This window comes from Chiloscyllium plagiosum, chromosome 12, assembly GCF_004010195.1.
Source record: "Chiloscyllium plagiosum isolate BGI_BamShark_2017 chromosome 12, ASM401019v2, whole genome shotgun sequence".
NCBI lineage: Eukaryota > Metazoa > Chordata > Chondrichthyes > Orectolobiformes > Hemiscylliidae > Chiloscyllium > Chiloscyllium plagiosum.
In genome coordinates this window covers 54,739,355-54,758,045 of record NC_057721.1, presented here as the reverse complement: position 1 = coordinate 54,758,045, position 18,691 = coordinate 54,739,355, and the positions used below count along the sequence as shown (strand labels likewise).

General features: G+C 41.5%; 1 protein-coding gene across 1 annotated transcript in view; it reads left to right on the top strand.

The window, feature by feature from the left end:
* Nucleotides 1-3,198: 3,198 nt before the first annotated feature.
* Nucleotides 3,199-18,691, top strand: part of LOC122555520 (NXPE family member 3-like) — a 55,315-nt gene continuing 39,822 nt past the window's right edge. The window contains exon 1 of the mRNA XM_043701543.1: nucleotides 3,199-3,975. Coding sequence (XP_043557478.1) covers nucleotides 3,260-3,975 — 716 coding nt within the window. The 5' untranslated portion in view covers nucleotides 3,199-3,259. The remainder of the gene's footprint in view (nucleotides 3,976-18,691) is intronic.

Here is an 18,691-nt window from a genome sequence, read left to right as displayed (position 1 = left end):
GAAAAAAAACGTTCGCCACATTTCCATACGTCATTCCTGTTTTATATTGCTACTGGTGATGGCTGTGATGCTGATTTTAACTCTGAATTTATATCATATAAAGGTATGTGGAATGGTGTTATGAGCTACTTTTGAGTAAACTAATCATTTTTGCCAAGGTTCAAAACAGGATTGTTTAAAAATGGGATGGTTTGTTTCCCATGGATCACATGCTTCAGTTGCCAATGTGATTGTTTATTTGTTTTCTCTTTAATATAGAGTTGAGGAAATTTCCCAGGTTGGGTCACATATTCTTGCTGCATTGTGAGAATGTACCAGACCTTTGGCCACACTCTCTTTGGCCACTTGCTTGTCGGTGCTCCAAATTCATCTGGTGAGGATATCTTGTTATTATCCCTCTCCTCTGCTTCTCAGTACTTGCTACAAGGAGATATAACAGCTTAGGTGGCTCATGGTCAATTGGACTCTGAACAGAATTGGTGTCCCCCTACTGAGTGAGAAATTATCAATAAGAAGAGTCTGTTTCAATTCATTGTCCCTGGTGATCTTTCATGCTACAATTAAAAAGCAAGTGATCAAACCCTATCATTCATTCATGGGATATGCTTGTCGATGATAAAGCCAATGTTATTTTTAAAAAATTATTCATTTGTGGGATTGAGTGGCACTGGCTGGCCAGCATTTATTTCCTGTCCCTACTTGCCCTTGAGAAGGTGGTGGTGAGTTGTCTTCTTAAATTGCTGCAGTCCACCTGCTGTGAGTTGACCCACAATACCATAAAGGAGGGAATTCCAAAATTTTGACCCAGTGAGATTGAAGGAACGGTGATATATTTCCAAGCCAGGTTGGTTGGAGGGGAACTTGAAGCTGGTAGAGTTCCCATATCTCCGCTGCTCTTATCCTTTTAGTTGGAAGTGATCGTGAGTTTGGAAGGTGTAGTCTGAGGTTCTGTGGTGAATTCTACCATTGCACCTTGTAGATAGTTCACACTGCTGTTACTGAGCATCGGTGGTAGTGGGAGTCAATGCTTGTGGATGCAGTATCAATCTAGCAGGCTGCTTTGTCCTGGATGGTATCAAGTTTCTTGAGTGTTATTGGATCTGCACTCATCCAGGCAAGTGGGTAGTATTCCATCGCACTCCCATTCCATTTTACTCCTATTCAACACACTATTTTCCATCCATAATTACCCTCGAAAAAGCAGTGATAATCTACTTTCTTCAGTTGGCTGCTGCAGTCCATTTGGAGTAGATGTACCTTAGGTAGCATGTCTGGTGGAGCATCTCAGTGCGTTCAGGATAGTGTGTGACATTCTGGAGAACCTGGAGAGAGTAGTGTTCCCATGCAACCAGTTTAATTCAAGGTGGTTGAGGTTGGGGCTTTGGAGGGAAGAGTTGAATAGGTCTTGGTGAATTGGTGCAGTACATCGTGCAGATGTACACATAGCAGTCAGATGTGCCAGAGTTGGAGGGAGTGATTATTGAAGATGCTGGATGGGTTTCTGGTTGAATAGGCTGCTTTGTTCTGGAGAACTGCTCTGAGATTTGCACCATATTTCTCATTGTATCTTGGAGGTGGGGACAGGATTTGGGGATTCAGACAGAGAATTACACACCACAGAATTTTAACATAATGCGAATAAAATTTAGGTGTTTCTTCTGGCTTTCTCTTCTTTTAGAAACAATGCAATCAGAAAGACAGAGGTACTTTGAATCAAAGAAGTAACACTGTGCCAAGAGATTAAACTTCACAAATCACCAGCCCTCCAGTCTGTTCTTTAGTTTCAGCAAGTTCAAGCTGTTATTATTTCACTAGTGGCAAAGTTCTTGGTGCTTATTAAACATGGCTGACTGAAAATACTTCACATTGATAAGATTTGGAGATGCCAGTGTTGGACTGGGGTGTACAAAGTTAAAAATCACACAACACCAGGTTATAGTCCAACAGGTTTAATTGGAAGCACACTAGCTTTCGGAGCGACGCTCCTTCATCAGGTGATTGTGACACAATCACTCCGAAAGCTAGTGTGCTTCCAATTAAACCTGAAGAAGGGCTTATGCCCGAAACATCGATTCTCCTGCTCCTTGGATGCTGCCTGACCTGCTGTGCTTTTCCAGCAACACATTTTCAGCTACTTAGATCAAGTTTACTTACACGTTACCTGACCTGAAGGAGAGTACTGTAATGAAGCCCAGTTCTGTTCCTCATCTCAACCTCATGTGCTCTTCAAATGTGAGTCATTGGACAGTGTTCAAGGATTGGGAATTGAAACCGTTTCCATATTTTCCTCTCACAATCTCAGTAATGCTGAGCCTAACTCTGCACAGACAAGGAATTAAACTGGGAACTTCCCACAGAACACACCAGATAGCCTGCTTCTTTGAAGACCACAATTTCCACTCCCACATGGTCAATGATGCCCTCCCGCACATCTCATCCACTTCCCGCACCTCCACCCTTGAGCCCCACCCTTCCAACTGCAACAAGGACAGAACTGCCCCAGTCCTCACCTTCCAATCAACTAACATCCATATACACCGTATCATCCTCTTCCATTTTCACCACACACAAATGGATCCCACCAACAGACATATATTTCCCTCCCCACCTCTATCCACTTTCCCCAAAGACCGCTCCATCCATGACTCCCTTGTCAGGTCCATGCCCCCCACCACCCACTCTCCCCTCCCGGCATCTTCCCCTGCCACTACAGTAATTACAAAACCTGCGCTCACACCTCCCCCCTCACTTCTGTCCAAGGTCCCAAAGGATCCTTCCACATTCATCAGAGTTTTACCTGCACTTCCAGACATGTCATGTACTGTATCCATTGCTCCCGAAGTGGTCTCCTCGACACCGGGGAGACAGGATGCTTACTCTTCAGAGAACATCTCTAGACGCTCTCATCAACTAACCCCACTGCCCTGGTGCCGCACACTTCAACACCCCTCCCACTGTGCCGAGGACATGCTAATCTGAGCTGCAGTCTGGAAATATAACTTATTTAATGCTTGCTGTTTCATTGAAATACATAACTCATTAATTATGATGATGCCATTCCAAAGAATCCTGTGATCTGGACTGAATTTCTGAAATTCTTATTTGACTGAAGGAGGGTGTTTGCTGGGAACCATATGTGATGTGACAATGGAAAAGATATGCATTAAAAATGTTTTTTCTTTCATAGTATGATAAAACTCAGGTCATTGGATCTGAGCCCAAATGGAGAAGATATCCAGTTCCAAAGTTTAATCACACCATGATGCAGAAAGTGGAGACAAGGAATCTCCATTGGACAGACAGGCTGATACAACGTGGATACCAGATTCACAGCTTCACCCCTGAAGAAAGGTCAGAGGGAACATTCCTTATGAAAATGATCGAATGGCCAAAACCACCCAACTCTGCTGTGCCCTTTCAGAAAAGCAGCAACCCAGCATACAGTCACTTTGTAATTTTAAATTCTGCAAAGACTTTCTATGTGGGAGATCAGTTACAAGTGATGCTGCAGATGTATGATTTTGAAGGTCACCCAAAGCGATATGGGGGTGACTATCTCCAAGCTCGGATCCACACCCCAGCTTTAAAAGCTGGTTCAGCAGGAACTGTTCTCGACAACCAAAATGGAACTTACTATATTAATTTTAACTTATCTTGGTCGGGGAGAGTCGAAATTTCTGTTTTATTAGTTCATCCCAGTGAAGGGATCCAAGCACTTAAAAGACTACGTGAGAAACAGCCAGAAAGAGTGTATTTAAAAAGTACCTTCAAATATCTGGGTGCTTCAGAGACCACTGTCTGTAATCTATATTTGCCTCAAACTGAGCCACTCTGTAACTTTACTGATCCCAGGACTGCGGAGCCCTGGTTCTGTTACAAACCAAAGAAACTTCCCTGCTCTGCTCGTATCAACCATTTTAAAGGAGATTATGAGAAAAATCTCTTAACTGGAGAAGAGAATCGTTATTTTCAAAGGTACGTCAATTAATGTTCTTTTATTTATAATTGTTTTCCCAACTTTCTTCCTGACTCAAATTATAATTATGACACCAAGAATAGAAGAAAACTTCCCAACAGTGGAATATTATTTTAAAAATTGAACCTGAGGTACTTTGTGGAACATAACTGTATTTACAACCTCTGCTGGTACATCAATTTGGAGTTTTCATTAATTTAAGAAAGTTCAGATGCATGTTCACTGTAAAAGGTTGAATAACAAGTTATCATAGAGTATCCTTCGAGAAAGTTGAGACATTCCCAATTATGGTGTTAGCAGTGGCCATAAAATTGATTAACATCTCAGTCTTAGAGTGTTAATTGCTGATGATGCATCCATGGGATGTCGGCATTTCTGTCATGTCCAACATTTAGTGGCAATCCCTAATTGCATTTGTGTTTTTGGGGATGAAGTTTTAAGATTTTGACCTAGTGATGATGAGGTAACAGGGATATACCGAATTGTACATGACTTGAATTTGTATCTGGTGACGTTTAAATGAACCATTGTTTTTGTGGCTGTGATGTGGAGAAGCCAGTGTTGAATTGGGGTGGACAAAGTCAAAAGTCATAAGACATCAGGTCCAACAGATTTATTTGAAATCACAAGCTTTCAGAGCGCTGCTCCGTGATGTGCAGAGAAGCAAGCAGCACAAAATTTATATGTGGAGAGATAATTTGGGCGGCACGGTAGCACAGTGCTCAGCACTGCTGCCTCACAGTGCCAGAGACCTAGGTTCAATTCCCGCCTTGGGCAACTGTCTGTGTGGAGTTTGCACATTCTCCCCATGTCTGCGTGCATTTCCTCCGGGTGTCCGGTTTCCTCCCACAGTCCAAAGATGTGCAGGTTAGGTGAATTGGCCATGCTAAATTGCCTGTAGTGTTAGGTGAAGGGGTAAATGTAGGGAATGGGTCTGGGTGGGTTGCTCTTTGGAGGGTCGGTGTGGACTTGTTTGGCCAAAGGGCCTGTTTCCACACTGTAAGTAATCTAATCTAATTGCAAGATAATGCCACATAGTTAAGAGTGTCAAGAGATAGTACCAATGGTGTGAATGGAGTGATGACAGGCTGAATAATAAGTCTCTGTAGGTGATCAAAAGTGTCAGATGGTGCGAGTAAAGTGTCAACAGCTAAATAGCAAATGAAAGTATGACCCATGATCTGATTAACTAAGGCAGAGAAATAATTACAAAAAAAAACAAAAATAAGATGGTGCTAGAGGAAAACCAAATGGCTGAAACTAACATGATAGGTATAACAGTCACATGACGAGAGTCTAACCAAAGTAACAAGTAATCCAAAACTGTGCATCTAATTAATGTAGAAAGATTGTAACAAGTTACCAAGGTGATGGTGTCAAAACAGAACCATTAGGAAGATTTTCCAAGCGCAGAACAATACAGTGGAATTACATGTAGCACAACATGAACCCAAGATCATGGCTGAGGCTGCCCTCATGGGTAGGGAATCTGGCTATCAGTTTCTCCTCAGCAATTCTGCTTTATAGTGTATCTTAAAGGCTGCCTTAGAGGACGTTTAATTGAAGATCGGAGGCTGAATGTCCTTGACCACTGAAGCATTCCCCAAATGGGAGGGAACATGCTTGTCTGGTGATTTTTGTGTTGTGTCCATTCATCCATTGCCATAGAATGTGCTTAGTCTCACCAATATACCATGCCTTGGGGCATCCTTTCCTGCAGCGCATGAGGTAAACATTGGCTGAGTCACATGAGTATCTGCCATGTACGCAGTAGGTGGTGTTCCCACGTGTGATGGTAGTATCCATGTCGATGATCTGGCAAGTCTTGTAGAGGTTGCCACGGCAGGGTTGTGTGGTGTTCTCCTGAAGGCTGGGCATTTGGCTGTGAATGATGGTCTGTTTGAGGTTCAGTGGTTGTGTGAAGACGAGAAATGAAGGCTTAGGGTTGCCTTTGGTGAGATGTTGTCATCATCAATGACATGCTTAAGGCTGTGAATATCATGGTGTAGTTTCTCTGCTCCAGTGAAGTATTGGACTGTGAAGGGTCGTCTATCAGTTGTGTCCCCTGTCTGTCTTCTGAGGAGGTCATTGCAGTTTATCATTGTAACATGAAGAACTGGTGATCGATGAGGTGAGCATTATATCCCATTCTTATGAGGGAGTCTTTAGCACCTGTAGGTGTCTGTCGAGTTCCTCCTCATCTGTGCAGATCTTGTGTATGTGCAAGGCTTGTCCATAGGAGATGACGTCTTTAACATGTTTCAGGTGAAAGCTCAAGAAGTGAAGCATTGTGAGGTTATCCATGGGCTTACTGTACACTGAGTTACTGATGTGTAGGTCCTTGATGGAGATGTGTGTATCCACAAATGAAACCGATTCTGAAGAGTAGTCCATGGCAAGTTTGATGGGGGGATGAAACTTATTGATGTCATTGGGTAGTTGTTTCAGTAATTCCTCACTCTCAATTTAAAGAAAGAAAATGTCATCGATGTATCTAGAGTATAGCATTGGTTGGAGGTCCTGTACATCAAAGAAGTCTTGCTCGAGCTTGTGCTTGAAAATGTTGGTGTATTGGGATAAAAATGTGGTCCACATAGCTGTTCTATGTGTCTGGATGAAGAACTGATTGTCAAGGGTGAAGACATTGTGGTCAAGGATGAAGCGGATGAGTTGTAGGACGGTACCTGGAGATTGACAGTTTGATTACTGAGGCTGTTGCAGCAATACCATTGTCATGGGGAATGCTGGTGTTGAGTGCCAAACTGCCCAATGTGATTCGGAATGTTCCTAGTTTGACTGGTCTGTGGGTGCTGAGTTTCTGTAAGAAATCTGCAGTGTTACGACAGAAGCTGGGGGGTTTCTTGCACAATGGATTTCAGATGCCATCAACACAGCCAGAGAGGTTCTCACACAGGGTCCCCTTGCCTGATACGATGGGATGCCTGGGTGTGTTTGCTTTGTGTATTTTTGAGCAGCAGTAGAGGTCTCCTATGTGAGAAGTACGCAGGGTGAGAGTGCATAGGACACTCTGAAAGTTTGGATCTAAGGTCTTGATTCAGTCTGTTGAATTGATGAGTGTGTTCTTTGGTCGGATTGGCAAGTAATTGTCTGGACTGTTCTCGGTGTTCAGCTGTTGATATGCTTCTTTGCAGGGGTCCGTTCTGTATGACAATGGCTCCTCCTTTGTCTGTTGGCTTGAAGACAATGTTGTGGTTGATCTTGAGAGGATAGAAGTCATTGCATTGTGCCTGCGTGATGTTCTGTAAGTGTGCCTGACCATTATGTGCAATTGTCTCAGACACATCACTGCAATGTTAATGTTGAAATGTTGTAATGCTAACACCAAACTCAAGGTTTCCTTCTCAATCATGGATACTTCTGTTGATGAGTATTCAATTTTCTGCAAAAATACCCGATAAGTCTTTCTAATTTCTCCTTGTCTTACTGTAAGAGTACAGCACTGACTCTGACATCACTCGCATCAATTGTCACTTTGAATGGCTTTGTGTAATTGGGTGTGGCTAATACTGGGGCAGTTGTTAACACAGCTTTCACGTTGTCAAATGCCTTCTGACAGTCTGCACTGTCAATCTATGAAATTTTCTACACTTTTTCAATAAGTCAATAAGTGGAGCAGCCACGCTTACAATTCAATACAAACCTCCGATAAAATGCATTCAGTCCCAGGAATCGTAGTACTGCTCTCTTCATTGATGGTCTGGGAAATTTTCCAAAAATCTTTGTTTTCAAATTCCATGGGGTCATCTATCCATGTCCAATAACATGGCCCAGGAATGTGACTTGGGCTTTTGCGAATTCACTTTAAGCGAGGTTGATTACCAAGTCTGGCTCCTGAAGTCGATTGATCAACTCCAATAAATGTTGCAAGTGTTTCTTCAATTTGTAACTAAAAATCACCAGCTTGTCAATGTACACCACACAATTGGTTAATGCAGAAATGACGTTATTAGTTAGTCTTTGAAATATGGCTGTCGCACGTTTCAGACCAAATGGCATGACTTTAAATTGATACAGGAGAAAGTGAGGACTGCAGATGTTGGAGATCAGAGCTGAAAATGTGTTGCTGGAAAAGCGCAGCAGGTCAGGCAGCATCCAGGGAACAGGAGAATCGACGTTTCGGGCATAAGCCCTTCTTCAGGAAGGGCTTATGCCTGAAGAAGGGCTTATTCCTGAAGAAGGGCTTATGCCCGAAACGTCGATTCTCCTGTTCCCTGGATGCTGCCTGACCTGCTGCGCTTTTCCAGCAACACATTTTCAGCTTTAAATTGATACAGTCCATTCTAAATTGTCATAGGTCTTCCAGATAAAGCTACCTGCCAGTGTCCTCTGAGTAAGTCCAACTTAGAAATATAATTTGCTTTAAAAATATAATAACCTTCTCAATACAGTCTTCCAAATTAGGAATAGGATAGGAATCAAACTTTGTGACTGCATGGTCTTTGCGATAGTTCACACATAATTGGATACCATTTGGTTTTGCCACCATTACAATGGGTGAGCTCCAGTCACTGCAACTCACTTTGATAATGTTGCCTTTGAGCATGTGTTAAATCTCTTTTTGAACATGTGCCAACTTTGGAGTGTGATGTCTAAAGGATGCTGCTTAATTGGAACACCATTTCCTATATCTGCACCATGTGTCATTAGTTTAGTACTTACCAGCTTACTCCTACTTATCTCCCCTTGCGAAGTAATAACTCTTCCAGGTCATTTCCTATGGAAGGTAACTCAATAATTTATCCCAATTTTTGAGAACTTCCACATTGTCTAATTTAATTTGAGGAATGTCCAATTCAGAATCCTCTGAACTTGGTTCTTCCCTCTGTGTTGTAACCAATAACACAGTCTCCTTTTACTTTCCCTCCTTATCAAAGTACCTTTTGAGCATATTCACATGACACACTCTGTGAGATTTCTTTCTATCTGGTGTTCTTATCATATAATTCACCTCATTTAATCTCCTTTTAATTTGATAAGGTCCCTAAATCTTGCTTTTAAAGGTTCACCTGTCACTGAAAGTAACACTAACACTTTATCTTCACCAGCAAGCTTGGGAATTTTTGAATTCTTGTCTGTTTCTTGTTCCTTCATATACTGTGCTACTTATAAATGCTGTAGGTAGTAGCTAACTCACCTACTCCATTTAGTCTTGGCCTAGAATTTGACTGGGTCCAAAAATGTGGTCTCTGAACTGTGACTCACCAATTTCTCCATAATTGATTTCAGTGGTCCTCTCATCACATGCCCAAAAATGAATTCAAATGGATTGAATTTGGTCAATTCATTTGGTGCATCTCTAATTGCAAAGAGTATAAATGGAATTCCTTTATCCTAATCATCCGGATAGGCTTCACTATAAGCCCTCAACATGGTCTTGGAATTTTGATGCCAGTGTGCCAATGCCCCCTGTGATTCTAGATGGTGTGCAGTGCATTTGAATTGTTTTATTCCTAAGATGTTTATAACTTGCCAGAGTAATTTCAGTGTAAAATTTGACCCTTGATCTGATTGTATTTCTGTGGGTAGTCCATGTCTCGTGGAAAATTAGAGTAATCCTTCTACAATCCTTTTGGCTGTGATATTGCCTAATAGAATAGCCTCTCAAAATCCCGTGGACGCATCCATTATTGTCAGCAAATATTCATTCCCACTTTTGGTTTTAGATAAGGGTCCTATACAATCAATTAAAACTCTTGTAAAAGCTTTCTCAAATGCAGGAATGGGTATTAAAGATGTTGGTTTTATCACTGCATGAGGTTTTCCAATTACCTGACACTTATGAAATGTCCAGAAAAGTTCAACTATATCCTTATGCAGTCCAGGTCAGTGAAATTGTTTTTGTATTTTGGCTTGAATTTTCCTTCCTACTTTCTACTTGCTGCAAAAACTTCTTTTCTATAACCCACTGGTAAAAAAAAAAAACTTATTTCTGCCCATTTCTTGTCTACCTGAATATGTGATGGCCTCCATTTCCTCATTAAGACATCATTTTAAAGATAGCAACATTCTGGGATGCACTCAGATTCCTCTACTGTGTATGTTTTTCAATACAATTGTTTTCATTTGTAATTCAGCAAATTGCTCTGAACTAAAAATATCCACGTTGTCCTCTACCTGTTCTTGTTTTGTCTCAATTATTTGATCAAACATAGTCTCTGATAATTCCACTTCAACTTCCTTACCTTTATTCTTTAACTTCTCTTGTTTTGACCCATTTTTTTAATCTTGTCACAAAAAAGTTCCATGATATACTTTCTGTAATGCTTCAGCTGCCTGATTTGCCACTGGCTTTTCAACCACTCCTACCTGTGATCCAGCTAAATAATTACCCAGGACAAATTACATTCTTGAAGCTGAGAGTGCATCCTGTACTCTTGCCATCACTTAGAATTTAGAATGTAGAACAGTGCAGTACAGGCCCTTCGGTACAGTATAGACCTTTTATCCTACTCTAAGATTAAACTAACCTACATACCTTTCATTGTACTATCATCCATGTGCCTATCTAAGAGTCGCTTAAATGTCCTTAGTGTATCTGACTCTACTATCATTGCTAGCAGTGAATTTCATACACACTCTCTGTGGAAAGAACTGATCTCTGATATTCCCCACAAACCTTCCGCCAATTATGGCCACTCGTGATAGCCATTTCTGCTCAAGGAAAAGGTCTCTGGCTATCTCTCGTCATCTTGTATAGCTCTATCAATTCACCTCTCCTCCTTCTTCGCTCCAATGAGAAAAACCCTCAACCTTTCCTCATAAGACATGCCCTCCAGTTTAGGCAGCACCTTGGTAAATCTCTTCTGTATCCTCTTTAAAGCTTCCACATCCTTCCTATAATGAGGCAACCAGAACTGAACACAATATTCCAAGTGAGGTCTAACCAGAGCTTTATAGAGCTGCAGCATAACCTTGCAGTTCTTAAACTCAATCCCGCTGCTAATGAAAGCCAACACACCATACACCTTCTTAACAACTCTATCAACTTCAGTGGCAACTTTGAGGGACCTATGGATGTGGACCCCAAGATCCCTCTGTTCCTCCACACTGCCAAGAATCCTGCCTTTAACCCTGTAATCTGCATTCAAATTTGACCCAAAATGAATCACTTCACACTTTTCCAGATTGAACTTCATCTGACACTTCTCAGCCTAGCTCTGCATCCTGTCAATGTCTCTCCGCAGCCAACAACAGCCCTCCACACTATCCACAAGTCCACCAAACTTCATGTCATCAGCAAACTTACTAACCCACCCTTCCACTTCCCCATCCAAGTCATTTATAAACATTACAAAGAACAGAGGTCCCAGACCAATCCTTGCAGAACACCGCTGGTCACCGAGCTCCAGGTTGAATTCTGTTCCTCTACTACCACCCTCCGTCTTCTATGGGTCATCCAATTCTGTATCCAGACAGCCTGATTTCCCTGTATCCCAAATCTCCTTACTTTCTGAATGAGCCTATAATGAGTAACCTTATCAATGCCTTGCTAAAATCAATGATTTAGAGATGCCAGTGTTGGACTGGGGTGTACAGAAATAAAAATCACACAATACCAGGGTATAGTCCAACAGGTTTAATTGGAAACACTAGCTTTCGGAGCAACACTCCTTCATCAGGTGGCTGTGATGTTCCGAAAGCTAGTGCTTCCATTTAAACCTATTGGACTATAACCTGGTGTTGTGTGACTTTTAGCTAAAATCCATGTACACCACATCCACTGTTCTACTTTATCAATGTGATTTGTCACATCCTCAAAGAATTCAATAAGGCTTGTGAAGCTAGACCTGCCCTCACAAAGCCATGCTAACTACCTCTAATTAAACTATGACTTTCAAGTAATCATAAATTCTGTCTCTCAGAATCCTCTCCTATAATTTGCCCACCACCGACGTAAGACTGACTGGTGTGTAATTTCCAGGATTAACCCTATTCCTTTTCTTGAACATGGGAATGACATTTGCCACTCTCCAGTCATCTGGTGCTACTCCAGTGGACAGGGAAGATGAAAAGATCATCATCAAAGGCACAGCAATCTCTTCCCTCGCTTCCTGTAGTAACCTCAGCTATATTCCATCTAGGCCAGAAGATTTATCTATCCTCATGTTTTTCAAACTTTCCAGCACATCCTCCTTCCTAAAATTAACCTGTTTGAACATATTAGCCTCTTTCACTCTGTCCTCACAAATGACAAAGTTCCTCTCACTAGTGAATGATGAAACAAAATAAAGGCCTCCTCTACCTCCTACGACTCCAGGCACAAGTTTCCTCCGCCATCCTGATCGGCCGTAACCTCACTCTGGCCATCCTCTTGTTCACTCTAGCCATCCTCTTGTTTCTCACATAAATGTAGAATGCCTTGGGTTTTCCTTAATCCTTCTCACCAAGGCTTTCACATGCCCCCTTCAAACTCTCCAACGTCCGTTCTTCAGTTCCTTCCTGGCTACCTTGTAACCTTCTAGAGCCTTGTCTGATCCTTGCTTCCTCAACCTTAAGTAAGCGTCCTTCTTCCTCTTGACTAGATGTTCCACATCCCTTGTCACCCAAGGTTCCTTTACCCTACCATCCCTTCCTTGCCTCAGTAGGACAAACTGTCCAGCTCCATCAGTAAGTGCTTCCAAACCAACCTCCACATTTCTGTTGTGCATTTCCCTGAGAACATCAGTTCCCAATTTATGCTCCACAGTTCCTGCCTAATAGGATTGTAATTCCCCCCTTCCCCAATTAAATACTTTCCCATACCGTCTGCTCCTTTCTCTCTCCATGACTATAGTAAAGGTCAGGGAGTTGTGATCATTATCCACATTTCACCGGACACTCCAACCTCACTTTACATAATGGATCACTTCTCATTTCACCATTGATTCCACATATAACCACTTTTTCTGGCAATAGTCCTTCTGAATGACACATCTCCTCCTCTCTCAACATCAGATACATGCTCACGTATCTCTTAAAATTGTAATTTATTTACCTGTGCCTCCTGGCATATGGAAGTAAACCTTATTCTCATGGTTTAAGAAGATCTGGCACTTTCTTCTCAACCAACCTTCGACTGGGTTGTACATCCTGGTGCAGCGTTTTAGCTTCCACTGTGCTTTGCTTTACCACTTCAACAAAAATCACAGCTTATTCTGTTTTCACATGTCTGATTTCCCACGATTCGGAGATGCCGGTGTTGGACTGGGGTGTACAAAGTTAAAAATCACACAACACCAGGTTATAGTCCAACAGGTTTAATTGGAAGCACACTAGCTTTCGGAGCAACGCTCCTTCATCAGGTGATTTTTAAATGATTTCCCAGTCGTTCTTCTAAACACCAACACTCAAACTTCATGTGGTCTACTTTATTGCAGTGAAAACACCTGAGCTTTTTTACTTCACTTTCCCCTCCGTGATATTCCTTTTCACCCTGTGGTAAATTATCTTTATTATCTTCAATGAGATCTCCCTTTCCCTTACCACATGTGGATTTCTCTTTCCCCAATTTCTATCCCTCACAGATTGAAATTGATAGCAAGTTCTGAGAAGGTTTGTAGCTCAGGTTGAGGTTCTGGATGTAGGTTTGCTCGCTGAGCTGCAAGTTTCGTTTTCAGATGTTTCATCACTGTACTAGCTAGTATCTTCAGTGAGGTGAAAATGAGGACTGCAGATGCTGGAGATCAGAGTCTGGAAAAGCATAGCAGGTCAGGCAGCATCCGAGGAGCAGTGAGTCTCTTCAGTGAGCCTCTGTATGAAGCACCAGTGGTGTAGCCCACTTTCTATTTATATGTTTGAGTTTTCTTGGATTGGTGATATCATTTCCTGTGGTGACGTCATTTCCTGTGGTGATGTTATTTCCTGATGTTTTTCTCAGGGGGTGATAAATGGGATCAAAAATGTGTTTGTTGATCAAGTTCCGATTGGAATGCCATGCTTCTAGGAATCCTAGTGCATGTCTCTGTTTGGCTTGTCCTAGGATGAACCACCAATGTTTCATTTGGAGGCTCACTGAAGATGTCACCTAGTATGGTGACGAAACATCTGAAAGCAAACCTTCCAGCTCAGTGAGCAAACCTACATCCAGCTTAAAATTGATGTCAGAAGCCAAACTTTGATTTATGAACCAACTCATAATCATTTGCCATTTCAGCTGCGAATCTTGCTGTTTTAACTCTCTGCTCTTCCACATGAGTTCTCACTACTTCAGGAACTCCTGCAAAATAATCTTCTCTCTAAGGTTATCCTATGTTTGATCTATTTTCAATGCCCTTATCCACCTCTCAAATTACTTTGCCTGATCCTTCCAAACTCAATGTTTGACTTGAGTTCTTCCTTAGATTCCTTCTACCTTCACTTCCCCCCTTTCAAGTGGACATTCCCATCTAATTGCCAGTTCTGAAGTTCAAACTCTCTCTCTTTCTACTTTTCTTCTCTCTCTTTCTCTCTTTCTTCCACTAGGGCTTTCATCTTTCCTTTCTGCTTTTAATTGTAATTCAAACTGTTTCATTTCCTTTTCATGTACAAGTTGCTTCATCTATAAATGAATTCTAGCCATTTCCAAAGATTCCGATGGCATTTCCAGCAAAGTTAAATGTTGCTGCAATTACCTCCCCTTTTCTCACACACAAAGGCAATCCCTAATCCAGCCTGTCTTCCCATCCCAGCTACTTTACCTTGCTCACTTTTTGTAAAATTCCTGAAGTCACTTTTTCCGCCCCTAGAAAACTCTTAGTGACTGAAAGAGCCGTTACCACACAAGGTACACCCTGTGAAACCAATCAAATTCAACACCCGAAACAAAAGACACTCGCCACCTTTATGTCCAACAATCCTGAACTCGACTTGAAAGATTTTGATTCTGCCTAGAGTCGCCAATTTGTTATGAACCAGACCAGCCCCCCTCAAAATAAGAAGATAGCATAGACCCTAACTTTTTTTTATTTTAAAGGTAGATGTGCAATGCAAGTTCCAGATGTGATGTGAACACTTGACATTAAGCAAAACACAATTTAGTTAAACATTATAAAATATGAACAAAAGAAAGAGCAATTTATATTATCTTAACTATTGGAAACCTTAATGGAATAATAGGTACTATTACTAAATAACTGTTCCAATATAGTAACATCCCATAAACATGCTCCTGGGAAATAGGTCAGTTCAGTCACAGAGCTTATATGCAGTTCTCCAATCCAGGAGGAAACAATACCAAGAGAGATTTCAGAGATAGAAGCAGCTGGGAATCATTTACTGAGGCTTCCAACTCTTCTGGGACCTGAACAGCTTCTGATGCTACAGCTAAAATAAAACGAGAAAGGCTGGTCTGTGAGAGCTGTCCATTCCCTTTCCATTGTTACAATTGTCTTAAAAAAACCTAAAGGCCTCATTTAGACCAAAAAAGGTTATTTACTTAAGCTGTTTCCTGTAGTCAGTTCAGAATCTGTGCCTTTATAACCTTTCTTTAAAAAAAAACCCAGGATGTAATAACTTTTTTAACGTGACAACATTGTCACATATTGTTCGAGGTGCAACCATCTTTAACTGCTTCATCAATGGCCCTCTCTCATAAGATCAGTAGTGGGGATATTTGCTGATGAATGCACAAATCCATGACTCCTCATACACTGAAGTAGTCCATGTCCATCTGCAGCAAGACCTAGATTGGGCTGATAAAGTGGCAGATGATATTTTTGTCATAAAAGTGCCAGACAAAACACTATATCCAACAATCCAGAATCTAATCATTGTCCCTGGATGTTCAATGGCATAACTGTTATTGATTCAAGGATGGGGATGTGGGGTTGCTATTCATCAGAAGTTGAATTAGAGCAGCTATATATATATACTTTGGCAATAAGAGCAAGTGAGAGGCTAGAAATTCTGTGGTGTGTAACTTTGTCTTCCCAGTGCCTGACCATTATCTACAAGAAAGTGACTTGCTTGGATGGGTGTAACTCCAACACTGCTCAAGAAACTTGACACCATCTAGAACAAAGTAGCTTGCTTGATTGGCACCACATCCACCACCTTCAATGCCACAGAGTGGCAGCAGTGTGTGCCATCTACAAGATGCATTACAGAAACTGACCACAACTTTTTCAACAATGTCTTTCTAATTCATGAACTCTGCCATCTAGAAGGACAGCTGATGCATGGGAACAACACGACCTGTAAGTTCAGCTCAAAGCCACATACTATCCTGACTTGGAATTATATTCCTTCACTGTCTTTCACTAGGAGCTCCCTTCCTAACAGCACTGCGTATGTCTCTATACCTCAAGGGCAGCAGTCTTTCAAGAAGGCAGTTCACTGCTACCTGCTTCTGGTACAATTTCAATGGAATAATGAATGATGTACAACCACCCATATAACGGGTTAACACAATCCTTCCTAAAGTACATTGAGAGTCAGATGCAATATTTTAATCCCGTATAACCAGAGTTTTGTACAGCTTCAGCATAACTTGCCTTCTTTTGTGCTCAACATTTCTATCTGTGAAGTCCAAGGTCCCATTCATGTTGCTAATCAAAATCTCACTATGCTTTTTCATCTCAAAAGATCTGTGCAAATACAGTCCCATATTTCTGTGCAAATACAGTCCCATCCCATTGATGTTCTTTCGAACCATGCCATTTAGTCCATGTTGTCTTTTCCCATTCCTTCTGCTAAAATGCATTACTTAAACATGTCTCTTAAATTTCATCTGACACTTGACTGCTCATTTTGCTTCAAGATTAGAGTGGTACTGGAAAAGAACAGCAGGTCAGGCAGCATCCAAGGAGCAGGAAAATCAATGTTTTGGGTAAAAACCCTTCATCAGGAATGATGAAGGGCTTTTGTCTGAAACGTCAGTTTTCCTGCTCGTTGGATGTTGCCTGACCTGCTGAGCTTTTCCAGTACCACTCTAACCTTGACTTTAATCTCCAGCATCTGCAGTACCCACTTCTGCCTTGCTCATTTTGCTTGTCTATTTCTGTCCTGTCATATTTGTTGTTATCCTCACCGTCGAAGAGTCATAGATAATGTACAGCATAGAAACAGATCCTTCAGTCCCACACACCCATACCGATCAAATATCCTAAAAAAACCTTTTCCCACTTGCCAGAATTTTGGCCAATTTCCCGCTAAACCCTTCCTACTCATATACCCAACTAGATGCCTTTTAAACGTTGTCATTGTACCAACCTTCACCACTTCATTTGGCAGTTCACTCCAAACATGCACCACCCACTGTGTGAAAAAGTTGCCTCCTGGATCCCTTTTAAAATCTTCCCCTCTCACCCAAAACATATGCCCTCTAAGTTTTGAACTCCCCTACCTGGGGAAAAGACCTTGGCTATTTGCCCTAACCGTGCCCCTTATGATTTTATAAACCTCTATAAGGTCACCCCTCAGCTTCTGACACTGCAGGGAAAACAGCCCCAGCCTATTCAGCCTCTGTCTATAGCTCAAGCCCTACAATCCTGGCAACACCCTTGTTAACCTTTTCTGAAACCTTTCACATTTCACAACATCTTTCCTATTGCTAGGAGACCAGAAATGTGTGCAGTATTCCATACAAAGTGACCTAACCAATGTTCTGCAAAGCTGCTACATGACCTCCCAACTCCAATACTTAATGTACTGACTAATAACGGCAAGTGTATCAAATGCCTTCCTCATTAGTTTGATGACAAATTTTGAAATCTTGCCTTCTATTCCAGTATCCAAGTCTTTCATGCCTGTGCATCAAGAAAATCAGTTGTCCCAGCACTTATTGTTCAAGGACTCAAGTATTTCCCAAGATTAATTCTAAAAAAAAAACCATTTGCTATGACTCATGATTTATTCTCCTGAAACAATTTTGAATCCAAGCTGATCTTGACCCTCCTGCCCTGTTCTGTCCGCCTTAATTTTGAGACCCAATTTTAATATGGCACTTTGTCAAGGGATTATTCACACTCCATAGCGACAATGTGCATTGTTTTGCCTTTATTAACTTTTACTGTTGCTCCATTTAAAAATAAACGAATTAGTGAACAAACCTGTGCTGTCTCCCCTTTTTACCTCAAAATATTGCTCTTAAAAACCTACCCACTACTGATGTTAAACTGACTGATCTGCAGTTACTGGGAGTTTTCTGAAACTCTTTCTTGAATACTTCTTATTACTTTCTAACCCTCTGGTCACTTCCCTGAATCTCAGAAGAAAAGGAAGCCTTCATCTATATCCACCCAATGTCCTTTAGTACACGGGGCTCCTAACTTATTGACTTGAAGCACACTCGGTGTTTACAGTTCATCCTTTGCGTCAATATTTCACTCCGTCCATTAGCTTTGCAACCTCTACTGCTGCTAAAATGCTGTCAGCTTGCTCTTCCTTTGAAAATGTTGGAAAATATCCCTTTGAATATTCTTGTGTTATCTAAATGTAACACAACTGAGTTATATCAATCCCATTTACTTGAAGGTGTCTGGTATGTTTATTTAAAACTAAACCGATATACAAAGTACTCATTAGTCTCCAGATGCAATCTGTGCTTCAAGTGTTACATTGTAGAGTACCTCTTGCCTGTGGTCATACAATAGCATCCAGACACATAGAACATAGAAAAATACAGCGCAGTACAGGCCCTTTGGCCCTCGATGTTGCGCCGATCCAAGCCCACCTAACCTACACTAGCCCACTATCCTCCATATGCCTATCCAATGCCCGCCTAAATGCCCATAATGA